The sequence below is a fragment of the Acartia tonsa genome, chromosome 12, assembly GCF_053477335.1.
Source record: "Acartia tonsa isolate MP-2025a chromosome 12, ASM5347733v1, whole genome shotgun sequence".
Classification (NCBI taxonomy): Eukaryota; Metazoa; Arthropoda; class Copepoda; order Calanoida; family Acartiidae; genus Acartia; species Acartia tonsa.
The window spans coordinates 9,453,287-9,475,425 of NC_137271.1; the positions used below are offsets into that span (position 1 = coordinate 9,453,287).

The 22,139-nt window shown below is 30.5% G+C and overlaps 2 protein-coding genes across 3 annotated transcripts in view; one reads left to right on the plus strand and one right to left on the minus strand.

Moving 5' to 3' along the window:
- Sh (Potassium voltage-gated channel protein Shaker) overlaps positions 1 to 22,139 on the minus strand; it is a 543,641-nt gene that overhangs the window by 319,600 nt on the left and 201,902 nt on the right. The window lies entirely within an intron of this gene.
- On the plus strand, positions 170 to 2,533 carry LOC145333465 (carbohydrate sulfotransferase 1-like). Its single transcript, XM_080178616.1, has 5 exons — positions 170 to 208; positions 658 to 715; positions 1,157 to 1,220; positions 1,546 to 1,720; positions 2,323 to 2,533. The coding sequence occupies exons 3-5, from the start codon at positions 1,172 to 1,174 to the stop codon at positions 2,504 to 2,506; spliced, it is 408 nt and encodes a 135-aa protein (XP_080034742.1). The 5' UTR covers positions 170 to 208; positions 658 to 715; positions 1,157 to 1,171; the 3' UTR covers positions 2,507 to 2,533.

A 22,139-nucleotide genomic window follows, 5' to 3' on the forward strand; every position in this document is an offset into this window, starting at 1 on the left:
CCAAGACAATCCAACTTAATCCCTTAAATTTCTTTAATACTAACAGACTGGCGAATATTTTAAATTTAAGAGAAAAAAAAACCATAGTTTATTTATGATTTTATAAATATTATTTACTAAAAATTCCTAATAAATCTTTTACAAAATGTAAATCAAAATGTTTAGTAATACTATTGGTTCGAGACCCACGTGGTATTTTTGCGTCCAGGTAATAGGATATTTTTAAAAGTAAAGCTACAGTAAAACTCCTAAATACATGTCGGTTTGTTTGTAATGTCATTCTATGCTATCGCTAATTTAGTTTTGTGGTTAATAGGACAAGTTACAACTGTTTAATATGACGTTCACCGATACAAATTAATTCCCTGAATTAAAATTTTTAAAATATTCTTTTTTTACTTTACTAACACTGTAAATATATTGTGCTGATGTTCATTTAATCACTCGAATGCATGGGAATAAAATAACAAAAAATGCCTAATTTTATACAAAAGTAACAGGTAAATTTGTGTCTGTCTGTACCATAGGAACCCGCTAACAGCAGAAACATTATGGCTTTTTACGTTTTCTTTTTAAAATTAGAGGCTGTCGACCTCCCCCCCCCTTCCATCCCATAGAAGGGTCGTAGCCGCTCTAATATATATCATACATGTGCAGGGAGGACGGAGAGGTAAAGAAATGGTGCCAAGAAGACAAAGAATGTAGCAATATTGAGGTAAAACCAGGGAGGGAGTGGACAATGGGCTGTTTAGTACACTAGTCCCTTAAGTTTTCTTATTCGTTGGGTCAACAAAATTAGGGATAATATTCAAATTTAGATTAGTTGGTTTATGTAGTTAAGTGTTCAAAAGTTTCAGCCACTTAATAAAAGGGGAAATTTTCTTTATTATAATTGGTTATGTAGATCAATTTACAGGCCAATATATTATCCTTTTAGATCTCGAGGTAAAACATCTAGGATTAGGTTAATTGCAGAAAAAAATTTGCAATTTTCTGGATTTAAAAAATAATTAAGTCAGCAATAATAAGCTGCTTAATAAAAATACAGAATATTGTTTGAAATAGAGGGCCAGTAAGTTATATAGAAAATCATGTGAATAAGCCTATAAGTTATAGAGAAGCTGCGCTACCGAATAATCTATAAAATATTATTCAGGATACATGTGATAGTATGTTAGACGATGTTGATACAGCCAAACATATTTACCATCAATACCCAGGTATGGAAACCAATAAAATTCTAAAAATAAAGCTGTTATATAAGCATAAACAATTGGATGGTAGAAGGGGGGGGGGATACCCACTATACAAATCATTGCAAAAACCTATAAAGGATATTTAAAGCTTTAGTGAAAAAAAAACAAATTGATCCAGCGGTTTTGAGGGTAAAACAGTGGAAAAATAATGGATACTTATTTATTTATTTTCATTTTTTTTTGGGGGGGGGGGGCTCTATCTCTTAGATTAACCTATACCCGCAAAATAGCCTAAAACCTACCTTGAACCAATCATACAGATACATTAAAATTTATTTTTCTATTTCAGAAAGAATATTCCTTTTACGCTATGAGGATCTAAGTTCTGACCCGCAAGGGATTGGAGAATCTATACTAAAATTTCTGAGACTACCAATGCATAAATCCTTACAGGACTTTGTTCAGAGTCATACAAAATTTAATAAGACCAAGAAAGGAATATCCAACGCTTATTCGGTGTATAGGTATGTGAGCATTGAGAAGCGAAGCTTCTCATCCAAAGTTAAGCGGTTTTTGGTGAATCATTGAAGGTTTTTATATTGCCTATAAAAAATGACGTAATCCTGACCTACAATTGATCAATTAAAATGTAAACTGGCCTGCCATTAGTCTATGTATTGGCCTATCATTGGTCATTTGTATTGTATGACTTAATTTTTTAAAGTCAATTTAAAGAGCTTATGAATCATTTATTATAGGGATTTATACGGATAATTGACGAAAAATTGAAGTATAATGAAATTTACTTCATTTGCAGACTAAATTAATGTTGGAAAACTGGTTATTACAACCCTATCACTATTTTTTTTATCAAACTACTGAGAAAATGTGTTTATACCTGACGAAAAAAATGTGCCGTTATAATGTCATTTGTTTGTCGATATTTTGAGTAGATCATAAACAGTTTCTATTAAACCCTTGAAACTGCATATCGATAAAATAATACGTAATTTTATTAGGGTGAAATAATGATTATAATTTAATAATTTTTTTTGGAAGTTTTAAAATTAGTAGCGTTAAAAAAATTATGTAATAATTCAATTTTAATATTTTAATATTATTTTAGAGACTCCAAATCAACCATATTAAAATGGCGGGAGAAGCTAACGTGGACTCGAGTAAAAACCATACAAGATAGATGTACTAAAGCTATGGCTTCTCTAGGGTATAATAAACTTAATCGTATCCAACAGAATAATTTTGTTAGCCCTAGTATTCCTAAACATACATGGCCTTTTACAAATACGTAATTGTGACAAACATTGGTTATATTATTACTTGGATGATGGATCTTATACAAGACTTCCATGTACTCTAATAAAGAGGGCTCAAATAATTATTCCTCCCCCCCCCCTTACTCCATCCCCACTGAATGAATGAAACGGGTAATAAATAAGTTCAATGTTATCATTCTAAATTGTAAACAATTTTTCCCATGTCATAATATCCACATTTATTCTATACCCATTGACAAAACAAATTTATTAGAATATGATTTCACGACAGTTGTCTACGGACACAAAATAGAAAATTTTCAAAAAATTTCGCCTGTGCTAACATTATAAAGTGTATCTCTTTATATACAAAAAAATATTAGCCTTACTGCAAATTAACGATATTTGTGATATTCTTAGAGAATTTAAATTACTCTTTTATTTTCGTGAAAGCCGAAACTGTGATTGAAAATTAATAAATTTCATATTGAAAATAAATTAAGTTATGTTATCAATGGATGCTGTGAGTATTGGTGCAAAAAATATGACGTAACAGAAAAAAATTAGCCAATGAGAGGCCGTTATTGACCAATGGTAAAATTTATAGTGGACTCTCATTGGCTATTTTTTGGTTACGTCATATTTTTTGCACCAATACTCACAGCATCTTATCAATGAAAATAAAAAAAATAAGCCAATCTGTAAGATTCAAATTGTTAGTTAAAATAATACCATACTGTTAATTTGAAACCAATTTAGATTTGATAAAAGTACCCTAAGTTTAAGCCACTTAATGAAAGGATATTTTAATAAAACTCTAGGAAATTGATAATTAAATGTTTACCTATTTTAATTAATATATAATTTGATTATTTTTCAACTTACCTGAAAATGAATAAAATTATGTTAAAATGTTAAAATGATTTAAGGAAATCATTGGATTCGATTAAAGAAATAGAATGATGTTTATTTATCGCATCGTATTATAGACAGCTTTTCGCAGAAGTTAAAAAAATATGAAAAAAATTATATGATCAAAACCAGTTTTGTTAGCTGAAATCCGGAGTTAACAAATTTGGTATTAATATTATTGTTTTCATTTTATGATACATGGAAAATTGTCTGTAATACTCTGATATACATGACTTTTTAGTATTGCCGAAAAACGGTTCTAATCCAGCGAATACTAATCGGTTTCGAAGCCATTCTGAAAATATATAGATATATATAAAGATATATTTTTGTAAATTTATCAAAGTAGAGAATTGAAAGGTCGTCATTGTAAAGACACACTTTAAAAATAATTTTCACAATTTTAAAAAATACATTTTTTTTATGTAAAAGTAAGGTTTAATGGGCGGGCATATTTCTTATACATGGAAAACATATAGGGTGTCAAAATAAAGGTATTTATCAATTGTTTGTTTATTATTTTAGTTCAGGTTAGGTTATTGTGTACATTAAAGCTAGAGCAACAAAAGTATAAGTGTTATGAATAAGAAAAACAAGGAAGACAACATCCATAAAAACGAAGCTCTGAAACAAAAGGGCATTAAAACTTGTATAGTGTCAGAACTGAATAAACAGAAAATAAATGTATAAGAGTCGAAGCAAAATTGTAAGAAGATTTGTCGAAAAATTGCTTGATGCAAGACATACTTATATTTTTAAGACTTGTTTATAGGGTTGCTTCGCTTATAGTATTGTACTTTGTTGTCCCAGGAATCAGTATACCAAAAATCAGTTCAATCTTAAATTAGTTCATATACAAATTTGTTGTTAAAAATTTGAAATCGATAGGACAATAACGTGCCTAAATTAACGAAAAAAGCTATCCGTTACGGACGGACGGACCGACCCTAATTATAAAAAAACTTCGTTTTGAAAAACCTTCCCACTACCCTCTTACTTTCAAAGATTTTCAATCTTTAAGGTGGCGTGGGTGGGGTTTCAGTGTTCGATAGGCATTTTGTGGAAAAGCAAATTATATTATTTTGAATACTATTTGAAATTTGAGAACAAAACTAAAGGGGTAGTTTCACAAAATGCATTTGAACTTAACTTAGTGAACCGCATATTTTTTGCTAGTTAATGGGTTAAACTATATTTATATGGCATATATTTGAAAGAATTTCAATATTCTATCACGTAGTTTTGAAAATATCAAGACTTGAAAATCGTCTTTTTGTGATATATGCAATTTAAAAAGACAATTTTCAAGTCTTGATATTTTAAAAACTACGTGGTAGAAAATTGAAATTCTTTCAATTATATGCCATATAAATGTAGTTTAACCAATTAATCAGGAAAAAATATGCGGTTCACTAAATTAGGTTTAAATGCATTTCGTGAAACTACCCCTGTAGAATATAATATTTGCTCAGAGATCAATACATAAATGCAGGGATCTAAAGTGATAAGACAATAGTATAGCCGATAAATTTCAAACATCCAAACGTTTTTTAAATCTGAGGCTTAGTCGCGGCTGCCTAGGTTTCAGAGCTTTGCTTTTATGGATGTTGTCATCCTGTTTTATTGTATTTAATATTCTGAGTTAGTCTGGCTCTAAATTCAAGTTAGTGGCAAATTAAATAGTTGTAGCGCATTTTAATATATTGGCAGTAGCAAAGCTGTTCAATAATTAGTTTTCCGGCCGTCTGACATCCACTAATATAGAATATTAGGATAATAAAATTAACAATTAGTAGTAATTACTTTGTCATCAATTACTTGCAGCTACGACCTTTAAATCTCTAGAAGCATGTACAGATGGAAATTAAAACACCCATCTCAATTTTCAGTCTAAGTCTTGAAGAATTTATGAAAAATTAAAAATTTTACGAGGTTTATTTTTTTCTAAAGGTGATTCATCTTGGGAGTTTGGAGATACCACTCCTCAAAATCTTCCCTGAACCTAAAAGAAGCTTCTCTGTAGAGGACAACCATATAGGTTCAGCGGTTAGCGAGATCCTTCGTTAGAAACAAACAAAAATACTACTACTTTATATAATAGGAGCGCAAGGATTGTCATAATTGACAATTGTTATCGACCAAGCTAATGAGCTTTTTCAAAAGGCTTTGCTTTTACATTAAAAAGATTAGAAAGCGAGAGAAAGAGGAACCCAGTAAAAGTGTCAAACTATTACGTCAGAAAAAATTAACAATTAACCAATGAGAGACCGCTATATATTTTACCATTGGTCAATTACAGTGAATACTGGCTTCTCATTGGTCAATTGTTATTTTTTTCTGACGTCATAGTTCGACACTTTTACGAGGTTAGAGATAGAGAGATAAAGAGAGAAAAATAAAGAATAGAGAATTTGTATAAAATGTAAATATGAAATAGTTGAGACTATCCCAAGGGATGAGAATAAAAACTGCCAGACACTTTTTCTTTCTTTTTCATAAAATTGTGTTCCATCATTGGTGTAAAAAAATCGTTTAGAATCTTTTTCCCAGTGTGGCTGCGAAACCGATTAATATTCGATGATTTGGATCCGGTTCTCAGTCATACTGAAAAAGCATGCATTGCATCGTATTACCGACAAAATTCTTCGAATATTGATATGAAAATCCTAAATTAATACCAGCTATGTTAGCCCTAAATAGACGAAGGTTTTAATCTCAACAATTGTAATTTCAATATCTGCGCAAAGCTGTCTATAATACGATGCGATAAATAACTTCTCTTGGATTGTTTGAACTCTGATTATTACACTAGTCCCCAAAGTTTTATAATAAAGTTGAGTGTTTAAGCGTTTCAACCACTAATCCTAATCTACAGAAAGAGTAATTTTGTATATAATCCTTGGGGATGTATGTAAATTTATAAGCCATTGTCTTATCCCTTGTCTACTAGCTGTTTCGCCCATAGAGGCCTCTATAGGGAGACCTAAGAAAGGAGCGAGGTCAACCCTCAAATTCATATTTTAGTTTTAAAGAGGTCCACCTTCCATGGACCAATCACAAGCTTTGCTCTTATGGAAAACCTTATCGGTTAAGTGGTGATCGAGGTCTTAAAAAAACAGACAGACATCCTGTTACTTCTCTATAAGGATTATAATCTACATGTTGATATACATAAATGAATTATGTTTCTTAATCCAGAAAATGTTCCCAACTTGTAACTAAATTTAGACTTTACACATTTCACACCATAAATAATACAAACAAGTGAAGCTTTTCTATAATCAAATTGGTCCGTCCTTTAATCTGTCCGTCCGTTCGTTACGGATAGCTCTTATTGTTAATCCTGGCATGTTGATATTCAATATCAAATTTGTTACATACTTACTTATTAGGACTGGATTATAGAAATGCTTCTTTTGTAACATTGTACAATGTTGTAATAGGAATCATTATTCAAAAAATTATATCAATAGAAGAATTAAATCACCTAAAAATATTGTCAAAAAGGTTCAAAATCATCATGTTTATATGGATGTACTAAAACTGACATTCTGATAACGGTTATGGAGTTGTTATGCATTCTAAATCTAAAGGAATCAAGTTTAAAGTTGATAGGGCAATTCTAACATGCCTAAATTAACGAAGAGATATATCCGTAACGGAATACAGACCAACCCCAATAATAGAAAAGCTACTCTTATAAAAACAATATGCAAACTCCACATAATATACATATCAGAAATCTTGACTGATAGGCAATATTTTGATAGATTATTGCCTATTATGTGTAGTGCACCAAAGGAAAAAGACAATTATGCTGAAAAAGAGGGACTTTTTTGTGTAATTCCGTAAAGTTGAGTTTTAGCCAAATGCTCTTATTAAGTCAAACTGTTCTTAATTATGGACCATCTCATATAATATACATTTTGTTAAAATTAGGAACAGTTTGACTTAATTAGAGCATTTGATTACAACCCAACTTCATTAAATCAAGCAAAATATGACCCTCTTTAACTAAAAGATGTAGGTTGTTACAAGCCTCTTTAATGATTTGCTTCTCTTTTTGTCTTGGGCTTTAGCATAGTTTTTATTATCTATTTTAGAGAGAGGGGAGGTGAATCCTCCCAAATAAAATTATACTTTGAAAATTATTCCCACTTTAAGCATTGTAAATAATATTTCAAATTAAAAAGATGTGGAAAAAAAATTAAAAATACATATTCATATTCTTAGTTAGATAATATGTATATAAACATATGGAAAAAGAAGAATTCTGCCTGTAAATAAATGTCAATACATTAAAAAAAAAGATATGTTTCATATTTCAGAACGTTAGCAGGAAACATTTCAAAAGTAACTATTCTAACAACAAACAAGTTAACAATTGCCCTACATGAGACTAAAATTTGTTTTCACTATTTACTCTGTTGAACACTTCACCAAGAAGGAAAACCTCGTGAGTATTCGAAAGATGAGCAAATTTCAAAATCTCTTTAAATAATAGCCTAAAACAACCCCATAACCATTTGATAAACATTTGCTTCATATAATAGATATCACTTATTTCAATAACTCTAGGGAACTCTTATGTAAGGATCTTGAGTTATTTTGAAAGACTTTTAAAGGCTAAAATATAACTGTAGAATAGATAGAAACTATTCTAGTAAAACTACTGCTTCAGTCTATATTATGTAACTTTGGGAAGAAAATCTATTATATCTTAAACCAAAGCAAATATTCACTTTCTAGATAATATCCTGATTTACTAGAAGAATGTTTCATTTATACCTGACCCAAAAAAAAAATGGATAATATCATTTTTTTCTTCAAATCTTCTTGGTTTAAAGAAAAGAAAGGATGAAATAAGTTTCAGAGCACTATAAGCAATTATTTTAGCATTATAGATGGGCAATGACATGCTTAAATAATGTATGCTCATTGGTATCTAGCCATAAAAATCAAATTTTCTCCATAGCCCAATGGACAGGCTGTAAGAAAAAGTAAGTTAAAGAGAAGCTTTGCTACTGAAAAACATTGGTATGGAGGTGGATAATAAGGAAATAGGTGACATACAAGTTTTAGAATTCTTAATAAATTCCACTTTTATTTTTAAAAAAAAGAGGAGATTACAATATCATAGATACATAAATATATTCCATCATCAGTAAAGCTTATCATAGTTTCAGCAAGGCATGCAAAATTCAGAAATAAAATCAATATTAAAAGGTAAATAAAATAACACAATTTTAAAAAAAAATATCAAAATTTATGTCTAATCTACAAAATTGAAAAAGGAAGGACAAAATTCATACAACACTTTTTTAATTTTTCTTTTTGTGTATTTAAAAATGTCATCTGATCTTAAGATCCACATGGGTGGAACACTTAAACATCCTACATCTTCAATATAAGTTGTAACATCTTTAAATTCAATATCACATATCCAACAAATTATTCTTATCACAACAATGAGAATGAATACATTGAAAAGAATATTAGTCTTAATTTCTGTCTTATTATTTTTTAGGTTGTAGGTTTGGTTGTTTACTGGGCTTCTTTCATTTCCTGCAAAAGTTAATATTTCAGAAATGACTAAGTTTGTTAATATATTTTGCAAATTAATAAATCTCTGCTAAATACATCTATTGTCTTTCAAATATATTAGCATTTAAACATTATGATGTTTTCTTTTGTATAGCTTATTGAAGTATGGCTTCTTAAAAAATTTACCTTGATTTCTTAGCAGAACCGAATTGTGTAAATTCTGATTTTCAGGATTTGAAATACTTCTGTTATCATTTATATTTCTAGATGTATTGCTGATAACAAATATCGATACAGGATTTTGATTCTGTTGGCAGTTACTTTGCAATTGTTGTAAACTTTCTGATGTTTCAATTGATGGACGGATTCTACAAAGTTCAGAAATATGAAATTGATTTTCAGGATAAGCTTTTAGAAATTTTGTAAAAGTTATTTATTGTATTTATTGATTATGCTGGAATGAAAATTTCTAATATTCTGTCAATGTGTGATCATGGTAAATCTTGAAAATTGCTCCCCTACTTATTTCTCATGGTGTAATTTACTAAGTATGCCATGTTATAACTATATTGACAAATGAATTCGGAAATCTATTCCTGTATGTGTACTATTATATTGTAATGCATTTTTCAATATCATTAATTGATACAATAATACATCATTATTCTAAATAAAATATAATTTATTACCTATTTTGATTTCTTCTTTTAATGAGTAAAATGATCCTGTAAATTAATTCTGGTAATCCAAGAGAAATAATATGTATCATATTTATTGGTGGAATAGCTTTTATTTCTGAAACATTCACCCCATACTCCTTTTCAATTTTATGTAGTTTATTACAAGGACATAGAGATCCATAAATGAAAAGGAGGATTAACTTTTCAATGATGTTGAGTCCTATCATGATTATGAGTGCAAATTTTTTAAGACGATCATGGTCTAAACTTAGATAGCTCAATGTATTGACCATCATGTAACATTTTGCACACAGTATGAAGAATAAATTAGTCTGAAACAATGAGCCAGGTACAAAGGTTGAAAGCAAGTTGCAGGAAAGTTCAGTGTGGTAGGTGTAAAAGTAGTTTGCTTGTTCTGGAAACAAAATGTGAAAGAATCTTATAGTCTTCCTGTGATTGCTGCAGTTATCATCAAAGTCCTCATAAGATATGTTACCAGAGTCTTTTTAGTTTCTGGTAAAGATCCATAGTATTTGTAAATACTGAGTAGACTTAGGAATGAGCATATTAACAGAACAAACTCAGTTGTAGCAGTAAATATTGTTGATTTAAATACGAAGTCTAAAAGAAAAGAAAAAATAATGTGTATCTCCAAAATTTGACAAGATATAAAATAATTAAAACTCAATAGTTAAAATATTTTAATAGAGAGGAACAAAAGTACATTATAAGAAATGATTATGAATTGTGAAGGCAGTGATGGACAAAATCATTAGTATACTCCTTACTACCCCACTTTATAATTCACAGAGAAAAATGATTGAATACCTGCAAGAAAAATAACTATAGCACATACAACTGGCGGCAAATAGATCCACATCCTGTTAAAGACTGAAGGAAAAGAAGAAATTTCTCTCTTCCAAATTCTCTTAAATCGTTTTTTTTATAATTATTGATTAAATTCAGTGTCCAAGCTTTTCCACAAATAATTTGATCTAAATAAGGATCAATTATAATTGGGAAAGTCCATTAACTTTACATTTGTAACTTGTACATTAACACCATCTTTTTATTCTTATAGATTCCTGGATTTTTGACTCTGATTGTCATGATATAAAAAAATTTTAAGATCATAATCCAAACACTCATCTCAATACCATATCAACAATCTAATTAAATTGAACATTTTATTATTTTTCAATTTTCAAAATATAAAAATCCATTAGCTATATATGGACAATGTTCAGTTTTGTAAACTATAACACATTAATATAATTGGAGAAATAATTAGTTATTGTTAACTTTAATATAATCACTAAGTTAATAAATTTATAAATTTTGTATCTAGTTGCGTTAATGGCAAATTGATGTTGAAAAAGAAACTTGGTTTATGTATAGTTCAAATGATATGGTACATCATAATAAAAAAAGAAATGGTCTACAAGATTCCTAAAAAATAGCTTAAAATAGGTAAGACCCTATACGTATCTGTCAAGAGATTAGCTTCTTTGAATATTTTATGAGATGTGAGACACAAAATATACATTCCAGAGTATTAGTAGGCCTTGTATACAGGTTTCAATGATATTCAAACTTGAGATTATTCAATAATGTTACCACTAGTTTTTATAAGAAAAAAGATTATATTTCAGCAATAGTTCTCCATGAACTGCACTAGATCCAATATTCTTAACATACTTTAATTTATAATCAATATATTTTGATAACTGATAAAACAAAGATGATACCAACTATCAGTAGTGAAGCTGAGAAACAACTTAGTAAATATTGATAAAAACCAAACAGATTTACTGGAAAAGTAAGTATACACAGTTATATAAATGCAGACCTGAAAAGACTAGAATGCCACTAACCAAAGGATTTTTTAATAACTTTATCAGGTGTGTTGACTAGGAGCTGAGAAAATCATGTTTTCTTGTAAGGTGAACTGACAAAAAAAAGAAATAGTGATTTTTAGATATGCTTCTTATGATTATAGAAATTTAAAATTTCTGGTAACGTCTATCAATTTTCAACCTCTCCTAATCATTTAAAATGAAGTTTATTTAAAGAATATTACAGAAGCATGATGCTTGATAATATCGGTTTTTCATTATATATGCTTATATGACCAGATTGTTATATAATTAGTAAGATTAGGTGGGATGAAATACGCCTAAACAATTACAGTTTTTACTATTCACAGTTAGGGCTTTATGGACAATGTTCATGTTAGGAAATATTTTTTTCTCTTTGATTATCCCCAGTTGTTGAACAGGAAATTTTTAGCAATCTTTATTTCTTCTTTATTTTTCAAAAACATCCAATAGATATATTGTAAATTGTTAGGTTATATATAAATAGTGTGGTTGTATGGCTTTCAAAAGGTTTAGGCGAGGGGCTTGATTACTGTAAGTGTAATACAATCCTCTGTAAAAGAAAACAACAAAAAGTTATTGCAGTAAATTCTTAAAGAAAGTCTGCAGGAAATACACAGCTTTTACTGCTGAAAAACTGCCATAAGCAAACCCAATACCCTTAATTTAAAGCCTGCAGCTACAATAACCAAAAAATTATTAGTATTTTAAAATGAACTATTTTCAACAATACTCTTTTCACCCTATTTTTGTATCTAATTGAAATGGTTAACTTTAATTGTTCTTAAAATTCAATTTAGGAAAAATAATCTTTCTTAGAATTCCAGACTAACATACAAAGACTCACACACAAATTTATTTTACAATATTTTCTATTTTTCAATTTTCTTCTTTTCTCAAGCATAGCTTCTCTACCTGTATTATTTTTAGTAAAAAGTACATTTTTATTTAAATTTGATCTGCGAGTTTTCAAAGCTTTTATTTAATTACCTAATCAAGATTTTTTGCATTACAGGTTACTGTTCTCTTTTTTTAAATGTGAACAGCTTACATTAAAAAAATACTTATTTAGTGCTATGCTACTCTTTATACTTGACAAAGTTATAAATAGCTAATATTGTTAAGCAAGCAATTAGGCCCTTTCATATATTTAGGCTCTTATTAGAGCTAATAATCTTGACAAATATGCAAAAATGAAATTGATTTATAAAAGACATTTTTTTACTACTAGAGTATGATCATATAATACCGAAATAAAGTAAATGGTCATTGTTTTTTTTAACTTTATTTGAGCATTATCTTATTTTAGTAATATATGATGAACCCAGTAAAAGTGTCGGACTGATTATTACGTAAAAAAATAATTAGCCAATGAGAGGCCACTATAAATTTTACCATTGGTCAATAATAGCCTCTCCTTGGCTAATTTTTTTGACGTCATAATCAGTCCGACACTATTACTGGGTTCATATATGATCATCACCACTATTTAAGTAACTCTGGTTGATATTTATTGTTTTATGAACACAGCTTTATATTATATTTTAAAATCTATGAGCAAGTTGATCCTTGTTTGATTCGACTTTTCGACATTTCTTTTTTTAGGGATAACGAGACAAAGTTGTATTTTCCTCACTCCAATAATTGATCTTTTTATCTTTCCATCAACATATAAAAATATTAGGGATGCCTGGACTGGATTATAAGGAATTTAATTCAATTTAAGTGAACACACTGAAATACCACGAAAACCAGATTTATCATTAAAATTTTAATTCAAAAGGTATGCAAAAGAGTCCTGAGAAAAAAGGCATTAATTACAAAAATAGCACAGAAATAAATTCTTTAAAAAAAAACTTTTGCCTCACTAAAATTTTAGTGAAGCAAAATTATGCCCTCAAAATTTTTAGTGAGCCTCACTGATTTTAGTGAGGCAATTTTTTTAAAGAATTCTCCTCAGTATAGTTTCTATAGATGATACATGAAACATGAATGAAATGTGTTTTTTAAACATTAATTTTCTAAATTTATGTTAATACTTTTCAATGAATTTAGTCTGTTATGATCATAACAAATTCAGTTGCATTATGTGAGCTTTAAAATTAAAATTGAAATTAAGAAATAAAACGTGGCACTAATTCCAGTATCGTAAGTTCAAGACAGCCAAGTAAATGAATTTAAGATCTATTGTCCCATCCCATTTATCCCTGAAAATATATAGATTTTTAAAATTCAAGATTCTTAACATAAGAAATAAGAATTTATAATACAACCATCAAAATAATTAAATTATTTCTTTGAAAAACAAGGATGACAACATCCATAAGAAGCGAAGCTCAAAAATTATAAATGGACATCCTGAATAAAATGACTAGTGAGCAAAAATTAACATTAAACTAAAATAAATCACGAAATCTTTAACAATTTATAATGTGACAATCTAGGAATCGATCTAGCACCCCAACAAATAAGCAAATCTTAATTAAACTTTGTGAGAGTATGTAAAATATAAACTTATTTAATCCCTTAAAAGTTGGGCCTTCTATCTTAATTAGGAGTCAAGAAAATCATGAAACTTAAAAAGCACCTCAATTAATTGACGAATCTCAATGAAACTTTGTGAAACTATGGAGAATGTGAACTTTTTTAATCCCTGAAAATTTCAGGCGTTTTTGCTTGAGTAGTGGCTGATAAAATCACGTTTCCCCTAAACGTTTCAGAAGGACATATGGACAGACGGAAATTTCGAATTATAGTAGCTTCGCTATCAAAAATAAATTTAATCGTTGAAAATAAAATGTGGACAATTAAAACATTTTTGATTTGCCCAGAAAATATTTAATTTACATTTTTTAAATGTAAAGAAGACCAGACAATATACAGGGTCATTCAAGAGAAATGATTTTTTTAAAAACTTAATTATGCATAGAAAATAAAACAATAATGTAAAATCCTTTAGATATTTGGAAAACCTATTATGAGACATTTATGTTTCAAATATTTGAAAATGATTATTTCAACAAATTATGCCCTAAAAACCGGTTTTTCCAAAGGCCTTTTTTTCGAAGATTTATTAATTTTAGAGTTGTAAAAAAATGCGCACCTTTTTGAAATTATAATTGCGCAGCTTGTATTAATAGTAGAAAAATGTTATGCATATCATTAGAATCGTCATAATCTCTAGTTTTTTAATATATAAAAACCATTCCTGTGCTACCTATAGTATAAGATCTACGAGGTAAAATGTTCCAATTACTTAAAACTTTTCAACCTTTTTCTCACATTTTTCAATGTAGCTCCTAAACTACAAATAGCACAAAAATGGGTCTTATATTTTCAAAAACTAGAGCTTATGACGATTCCAACGGTATGCGCAACATTTTTCTACTATTAACATAAGTCACGCAATTTGAAATTTAAAAATGTGTGTATTTTTGCACACCCTTTAAATCCATAAATCTTCGAAAAAAAGGTCTTTGGAAAAACCGGTTTTTTGGGCATAATTTGTTGAAATAATAATTTTTAAATATTTGTAACATAAATGTCTCATAATAGGTTTTCTAAATATAAAAAGCATTTTACATAATTGTTTCATTTTCTATGCATAACATAGTTTTTAAAAAAATCATTTCTCTTGAATGACCCTGTATATAACTACTCAGGATTAACGTACGGATAGATTCTATGTTTATAAAAGCATATAGGTACTAAATACATAAAGTTAAAATCAGAAATTATAGATATATTTATAAGCGTTAATGTAGTGTTTATTTACAAAGACTTAATAATGCTATACAATGAAAATGGTTTTATGTGAACAAAAAGTTGATTAATATTGCCGCAACTTTCAAATCTGTATATTTCTGGAACAAGAATAATGTTTTCCAGTATGGATTTGAAATTTAATAATATCCGCTGAATGCTGAAAAATCATGTATAGCACCGAATTACAGAAAATTTTCAACAAAAATTAAGTAAAAATCATAAATCAAAACTGGTAATGATTTTATGATTTTGATTTTTATGTCCGCGGAAAGCTGTATAAAATACCACGCGATAAATAACTAATATAGTCTATAATTATGGTAAACCAAGCGGCTTCATGAAACACTTAATATTCTATTATCCATTCAAAGAACAAAAGCAATGTTTCATTGGCGTATCTTTCACACAGAAAAGGATATATAATAGAGATAAAAAAAATACTTTTTCATCTACTAAATTTAAACAGCTATACCCCGCAGATGAACTACCATACGTAGTAATGCTTAAATAGGAAGAGGACATTAGGCTGTTTATCAAACTAGTCCCCAAAGTTTTATGAAAACGTTTTCTTATTCGTTGGCTCAATAAATTTTGGACTATGTATTATTAAATTCGGATCAATTGGTGAATGAAGTTGAGTATCCAATCGTTTCAACCACTAAACATTTGTGTATAATTAATGAGGCTGTATATCAATATTTCAACCATTGTCTTATCCCTTTAAAACCCTGATTAGAGCAACCTGTAGGGGCTAACAACACACTAAATTGAAAAAGGTGGGACATTTAAGTTTCTTACTGCTATTTGTTTTCCTTTTTCCGTGGGCCAAGTTGTACAAGAGCGATATAGTTGAGGTTGCATTCTAGTTTTAATGTTTATTTAATACCACAATGGTTATCTATCGCATCGTATTATTGGCAGCTTTTTGCGGACATTAAAATAAAAAAATATAAGATTAAAACCAGATTTGTTAATTCGTGCTTTCGTCCTCACTTATGATTGCACATTTTTAGGTAGATGATATAATAATTACGTCTGAATTTGATATTTCGACGGTTTTCCTCATAGTCGAAACTAATACCCCCCCCCCCCTTCGGCATTTTGTTGTGTTGTTCTTTTATGTCAGGTTAGGTTGAATTGGCCGGGTACAGAGTGGCCCCGGAGGTGTTAAGCATATTACAAATAACCATTCTCCTATTTTTGATTTATTTTAAAAAAAGAAGTAGGGTTTTTGTGCTTGCAAGACTCTTAGAAGGAAACCCTAAACATTTCAGTACTACGCTTCAGTAAATTTCGGACCTTATTTTGGCCGCTGATAAATATTTTGTATACGACAATTATTCTTGTGAAATTTCAAATATTTTTAAAGAAAAATTAGTAAGCACTATTTTATAAACACCATTGCTTTAAAACAATGCAGTTTCGTCATTGCATGCAACTTAAAACAACTAGAATAGATATAATAAATATGGATATATCATGCCATAAATTAAGTCATATAATTATGGATAGATAAAATTCTAATTCTAACACAATTTTTTGACACAATTTTGACACAACTAATTTATAATCTTTTTATCCACATTATTATTCAACTATGTGCTATAATTATTTAATTTTACAATAACTTGGTTTTCATTGGAGGCAAAATTGTTTTTCTTTTGTTTTAGAATGTACTTCGTATCTTTTAAGAATTTCTTTAGCAACAAAAACATACAAGCATTTTCATTATTGCTTCGAACCCGATTTATATCCGCTGGATTAGAACCGGTTCTCAGCCATACTGATAAATAATGCATAGCATTATATTACAAACATTTTCCACAAATGCTAAAATAATAGTCATAAAATTAATCCCAGTTTTGTTAGCCCAGGCACCTAATTTAAATTTAATCATATTATTTTTCATTTTATAGTCCGCGGAAAGCGATGTGAAAAATAACTTTTCCTCCATTATTTATTTATCGAATATAACAAGAGAAATCTGGCTTTAAATTGAAATTCAACTATTATTATTTCGGAAAAAAATAACTTCATCAAATTCATTAATTTAGAATTCAATTTTTTCAATATTGAAAACTGATGAATGTGAAGCAAAGCATACTATATCTAGCGACTCTAAAGCTCTGTAGAGCCTCTGTGTGTGCGAATGGGGCGTTTGTCCATAGTTAGGTATGGAGACCGCTCTTCTATGAGTACTACTAAAACCTAATTTTAATGCAATACACATAGACATTCTCATCGTCGGTTCGTTTGTTTAGAATGCTTAACCCTCTATTCCCACAAGTATAATACGAATTTGGTTGAGCTGGTGGAAGCTCAACAAAAGACCCACGCGAAGTATTATGTTGCTTTAACCTAAGAATAAATGGTTGGTTTTGATATTCGATCAGAATTATATAAGTATGTTAAGTATTAAGGAAGGAAAATGTTTTTATAAAGTGTATTTATATCACAAGTGCATAAGTTAAGTATGAAAATATTTACAGGATAAGTGTTAAAATTATAAGTAGAGTAGGACAGAAATATGCCCTAAGTCCCAAGCAGTGAATTGTGCTAAGTGTTAGAGTTCTAACATAAGGCCTGAGCTCAATTCATGCCAAGTACTAAGGGGCCTAAATTTAAACTACAATGCATGCCAAACAACTAAGTCATTACCTTTTAAAGCCAGAAAGAGAAGTTGATGGTAGGAGAGTTAGTAAATAACTGAATAAATTCAAGAGGTACATGCTATAACATTAGCTCTGGACCAGGATTTTAGTGTTTGTCTGTGCAATTAAATATCTGTGTGTTAATATGTGACGTAAATCAGGCATGGTTGTAGGCATACATATTTGAACTAGTTGTTTGTATGATTACATTAACTATAAACATAATATCTTTAATAAACATATACTATTAGCAAATCACATACAGATTACCATGAATAGGCTAGCGTTACCCATATATGGTGTCATATAGGTAAGGATAGGCCTATGAATGCATAAATTGATACAAATAATGCCTTGGGCCTAGCTAAAGTAATTGTGTCTTGCCCCTGAGTGCTACTAGTTAATTGCAGGGCACGTGTCAATCAAAGGTTCATAATATGATCTATAAAGTGTTGACTTTATATCAAGCATAGATAGATAGTTGTGGTTGCGAAGCATTTCTGTAAAAGTCTCATATGTACGTTCAAAGAATTTGAAAATTGAGGATCGCATCTCCAATGGGGGTAAGTTGTTAAAAAAGAAAAAAGAGAAAAAGAAAAAGTTTAGTAGTCCCAGTATATAGGCATATATAATAAACTATAAATGTATTCCAAGCTAAGCTAAATACGCTTTCCATTAAGAAAGTATGCTTTGCGTATTTTCATAGCTGGGTATACAAGATGATAAACCTCCCAAATAGAATACATTCTTTTCTTGAGGGGTTTAGTTTTATCTAACATTGTCACATCAATAAATGTTTTTGCGTTGGTTGTTCTGGATAGTTCAGCTTCTTCTGATGATGAACTAGGTGGTGAAGTGCTCTCGTTCGAAGTGTAGGTTGAAGTTGGGGGTGAGGTAGATATGTAGCCAAGGGCGTCCACTTGTGCTACCTCGTTACCATTCTCGTCCAAGGTGATTGAGTGATTTTCCAGGTCATAGTAGAGTTGGTTGAGGTCATTTGTAGAGAGGGATAGTGTGCTGCTGGAGCTAATGTCACTATCGGTCTCCACTCTACTATCTTCTCTGGTATTCAGGGCTGTATTTAACAAGAAATTCCTGATGGTGATGGACAGGTTCTCTGAGAATCCATCGTACTCTGGTGTGGTGATAATGTTGTTGTTCTCGTCTATAGTGTCAAGGTGTTGACAGGAACACAACCGCAATCCGTCCAAGGTAGGGTGGTGGTAGGGCTCCAATACTCCATGGTCATCTAGGTTATCTCCAGGCTGGTCCATGGTAGATCCTAAAAAGAGTTAGTGCGCGTGCTCCAACCGGTTCCTTGGGGTATCCTGGCTATGGTAATCTAAACAAAAGAAGTTTTAATAATCTTTTATTAATCCTTTTATCCCTGGGATATTCTAGAAATTCTTTCGTTACAGATAGACCTATAATGGATTGGTTAGTTATCTCTATTTCTGTTAAATATAACTGTTTCCTGAATATAAATAATATTTTATATAAAAATGTATAAGTACAATTAGTATTTACATATCGTATTAATTTCTTTGGTTACATTACTCGTATGTATGTAAAAATATAAGATTTTACTAACAATAGTTGGTAACCCTTTGTTTGTATATTTTGTATATGTACATATGGTTTATACCATTGTTGGCATTAGCTGTATTTATGTTAATTTTAACATGAATAAATTTTAATCATTTTAAAGACTAATATCTTACATTACGTCGTTGTCAAGTGTACCTTATAGACTTAATATCTACAAAATATATCGTTCGACGTCCGTAATTTAAATTTTACGTAACAATAAGTTGTCAACCCTTTGTTTATGTTTGGGCGGTCAAAAGTGATAGGGGTTGGATTTGAGCGAGGTTATAAAAAGCTGGCGGCCCAGTAATTATGCTCATTTATATAATAATTGTCTTTGCGAGCGGAGCTTGCGTTCGAGTGTTTAATTTTACCGCTAAATTCCAAGAGAATTTATATAAAAGTGATAAAATATAGTAACCCGTTTGTTTTATATGAATGTTTTTATGTTATAGATTGTTGATATGCCCATTATTGCATTCGTTAGCCGCTATTTAAGACTCAAGAATCTTATTTTCTTCGTCGATAAGGCCTTTATCACTGTATTTTTAAACGAAAGTGGGTTAGAAGCAATATGGGTACATCTTCAATATATGACAATTTTGTTTTATATAATATTTGTAGTTTTGATAGGACATATCTGAGTCATCAGGTAAATTGATGTACCTTGTTTTGTTTACGTTTTCCGTCTGCAAAAGTTAAATTCGTTCATCGTAAACAAAACTTATATTGACACAGATATGTTCCATCATTCTATTCGTTTTAACTTTTGATTACAGCGTTCCCCTTTTTATAATCAAAACTTATTGAGTCCTGATTCAAATCTTCTAAAACAATTTTACTATAGGTTTTAAAATAAGATTTTCTTTTTACTTAAATCAATTATAATGACGCTAATTGATAGGTTATTTACGTTACGAGTAACTCAACAATATTTATTTTAAAATGGTCGCTTACAAAAATTATATTTAGCTAGCTTTATTTAAAGTGTTTTTAAAACATCATTGAAGATATTCAGATTTAGCTAGTACATAAGTTTTTAATTGCTTGATACATCATAATGAATATGTTTTTTTTTTTGATAGCTCAGCGATAGCTATTTTTAAGCGTTGAATCATGTAAAATTAATTACATATTCTTTAACTTAATTGAATCTAATAAAACAAAGTTTTAATGTTTGAATAGCTTAACGATAGCTATTTTTAAGCGTTGAATCATGTAAGATTAATTACATATTCTTTAACTTAAAGAATTTTACTTTTAGATGATAAATCAAAGTTTTAATGGTTAGGAGGTTCAACCATAGTTGCTTAGAATACAAAAAAATATTCGTGTGTACAGTCTTTTTCATAAAATTAACTTTACTATATTGCCTTTCAGAATCTCTAGTCCTCTATTTTAAATTTACATTCGCTCATAATGTATATACCTGACAGTTCGGACGCGCATCAGAATATTAAGGAAAGATTCGAGGAATCAATGAGAGCGGCTGCGGCCACTCTTGCCAATTCCTCGTTTCTTGAAAACTCCTTAGACGACTCGAGTTCAGTGTACAGCGACCAGTCTGGGATGCCAAGCCTTGCTGATGTCGATGACTATGGGAGTACAAGTACTTTTGATACTGTAGAGTCCGAAAGGGATCAAGGGGAGATGTTTGGCAACGAGCATCTCTCACTGATGCTTAGTAGAACGATACAAATCATCTGGTCTCTCCTCAATTCGGTGATGCAGAACTCCTGCGGTGACATTGGTGACGATGTTGCCGGAGGTGATTCTGGGTCTGCCGAGTCGAGGAGAGACCAGAAGACGAGTCTGGACACATTCAACATGGATGGCTTAATTAACATGTTGTTGGGTTTAGGCTTGTTTTCATGTGCTCTCATAGTGGTCTTCTTCGGTGCTGTAGGGCTTGAGACTCTAACACGTATTGACAACACCTCAGACAGGTCGCTGGCTCGCTGGATAAGAGATGTATGTACGCGCCTCCGAAACATAGGCGTCAGGACCATTGAGCTTCTTCACTGCGGTAACAGGACCAACAGGACTAGATCTGGGGCTATGTCGCCAACTGCGGAGCCGTCGGACACCATGTATGAAGCCGCGTCCTCTGAGATTGATGATATTCTGTCAGATACACAGGTGAGTTTTCTTCTGTTGTATATTTCTTTTCTGTTTTGTATAATTTTTTCTAGCCACCCGTTTTGTCTAATAAAGCATCATGTTGTTGCAGGGTTGTTCTGTCCTATTCTCACTTCCTCAACGTTGACTTTCGGCTCTTCCATATATATCGCTCACCGTTTGTCGTCGTTTTATGTCGCCAGAGAAATCCGCTCGGTTACCGCAATTAAATTGAGATACCAGTTAACCTTTACTAAAATCTTAATTAGCAACCTAATATTATTTCCCTCTGGGAAGGTTAAGAGTTTGCTCGTGCCGCACGTTTCTCATTGGGGGTTTAAATGTTAGATCAAGACTTTAATGTTTTCTTTTTGTTTTAGGCTCCCTCTGCTAGTCCATCGACTCCAGCAGAAGTAAGGTCCAGAGTTGGGCTGTTTGCCGTACACCGTCTGTCTGCCACTGAGGATCGAGTTACTGGAAGTAATGGGCCTGCGGGATTGGACACCTCGACGGGAAGCCCTGGTTTCCGTCCGTT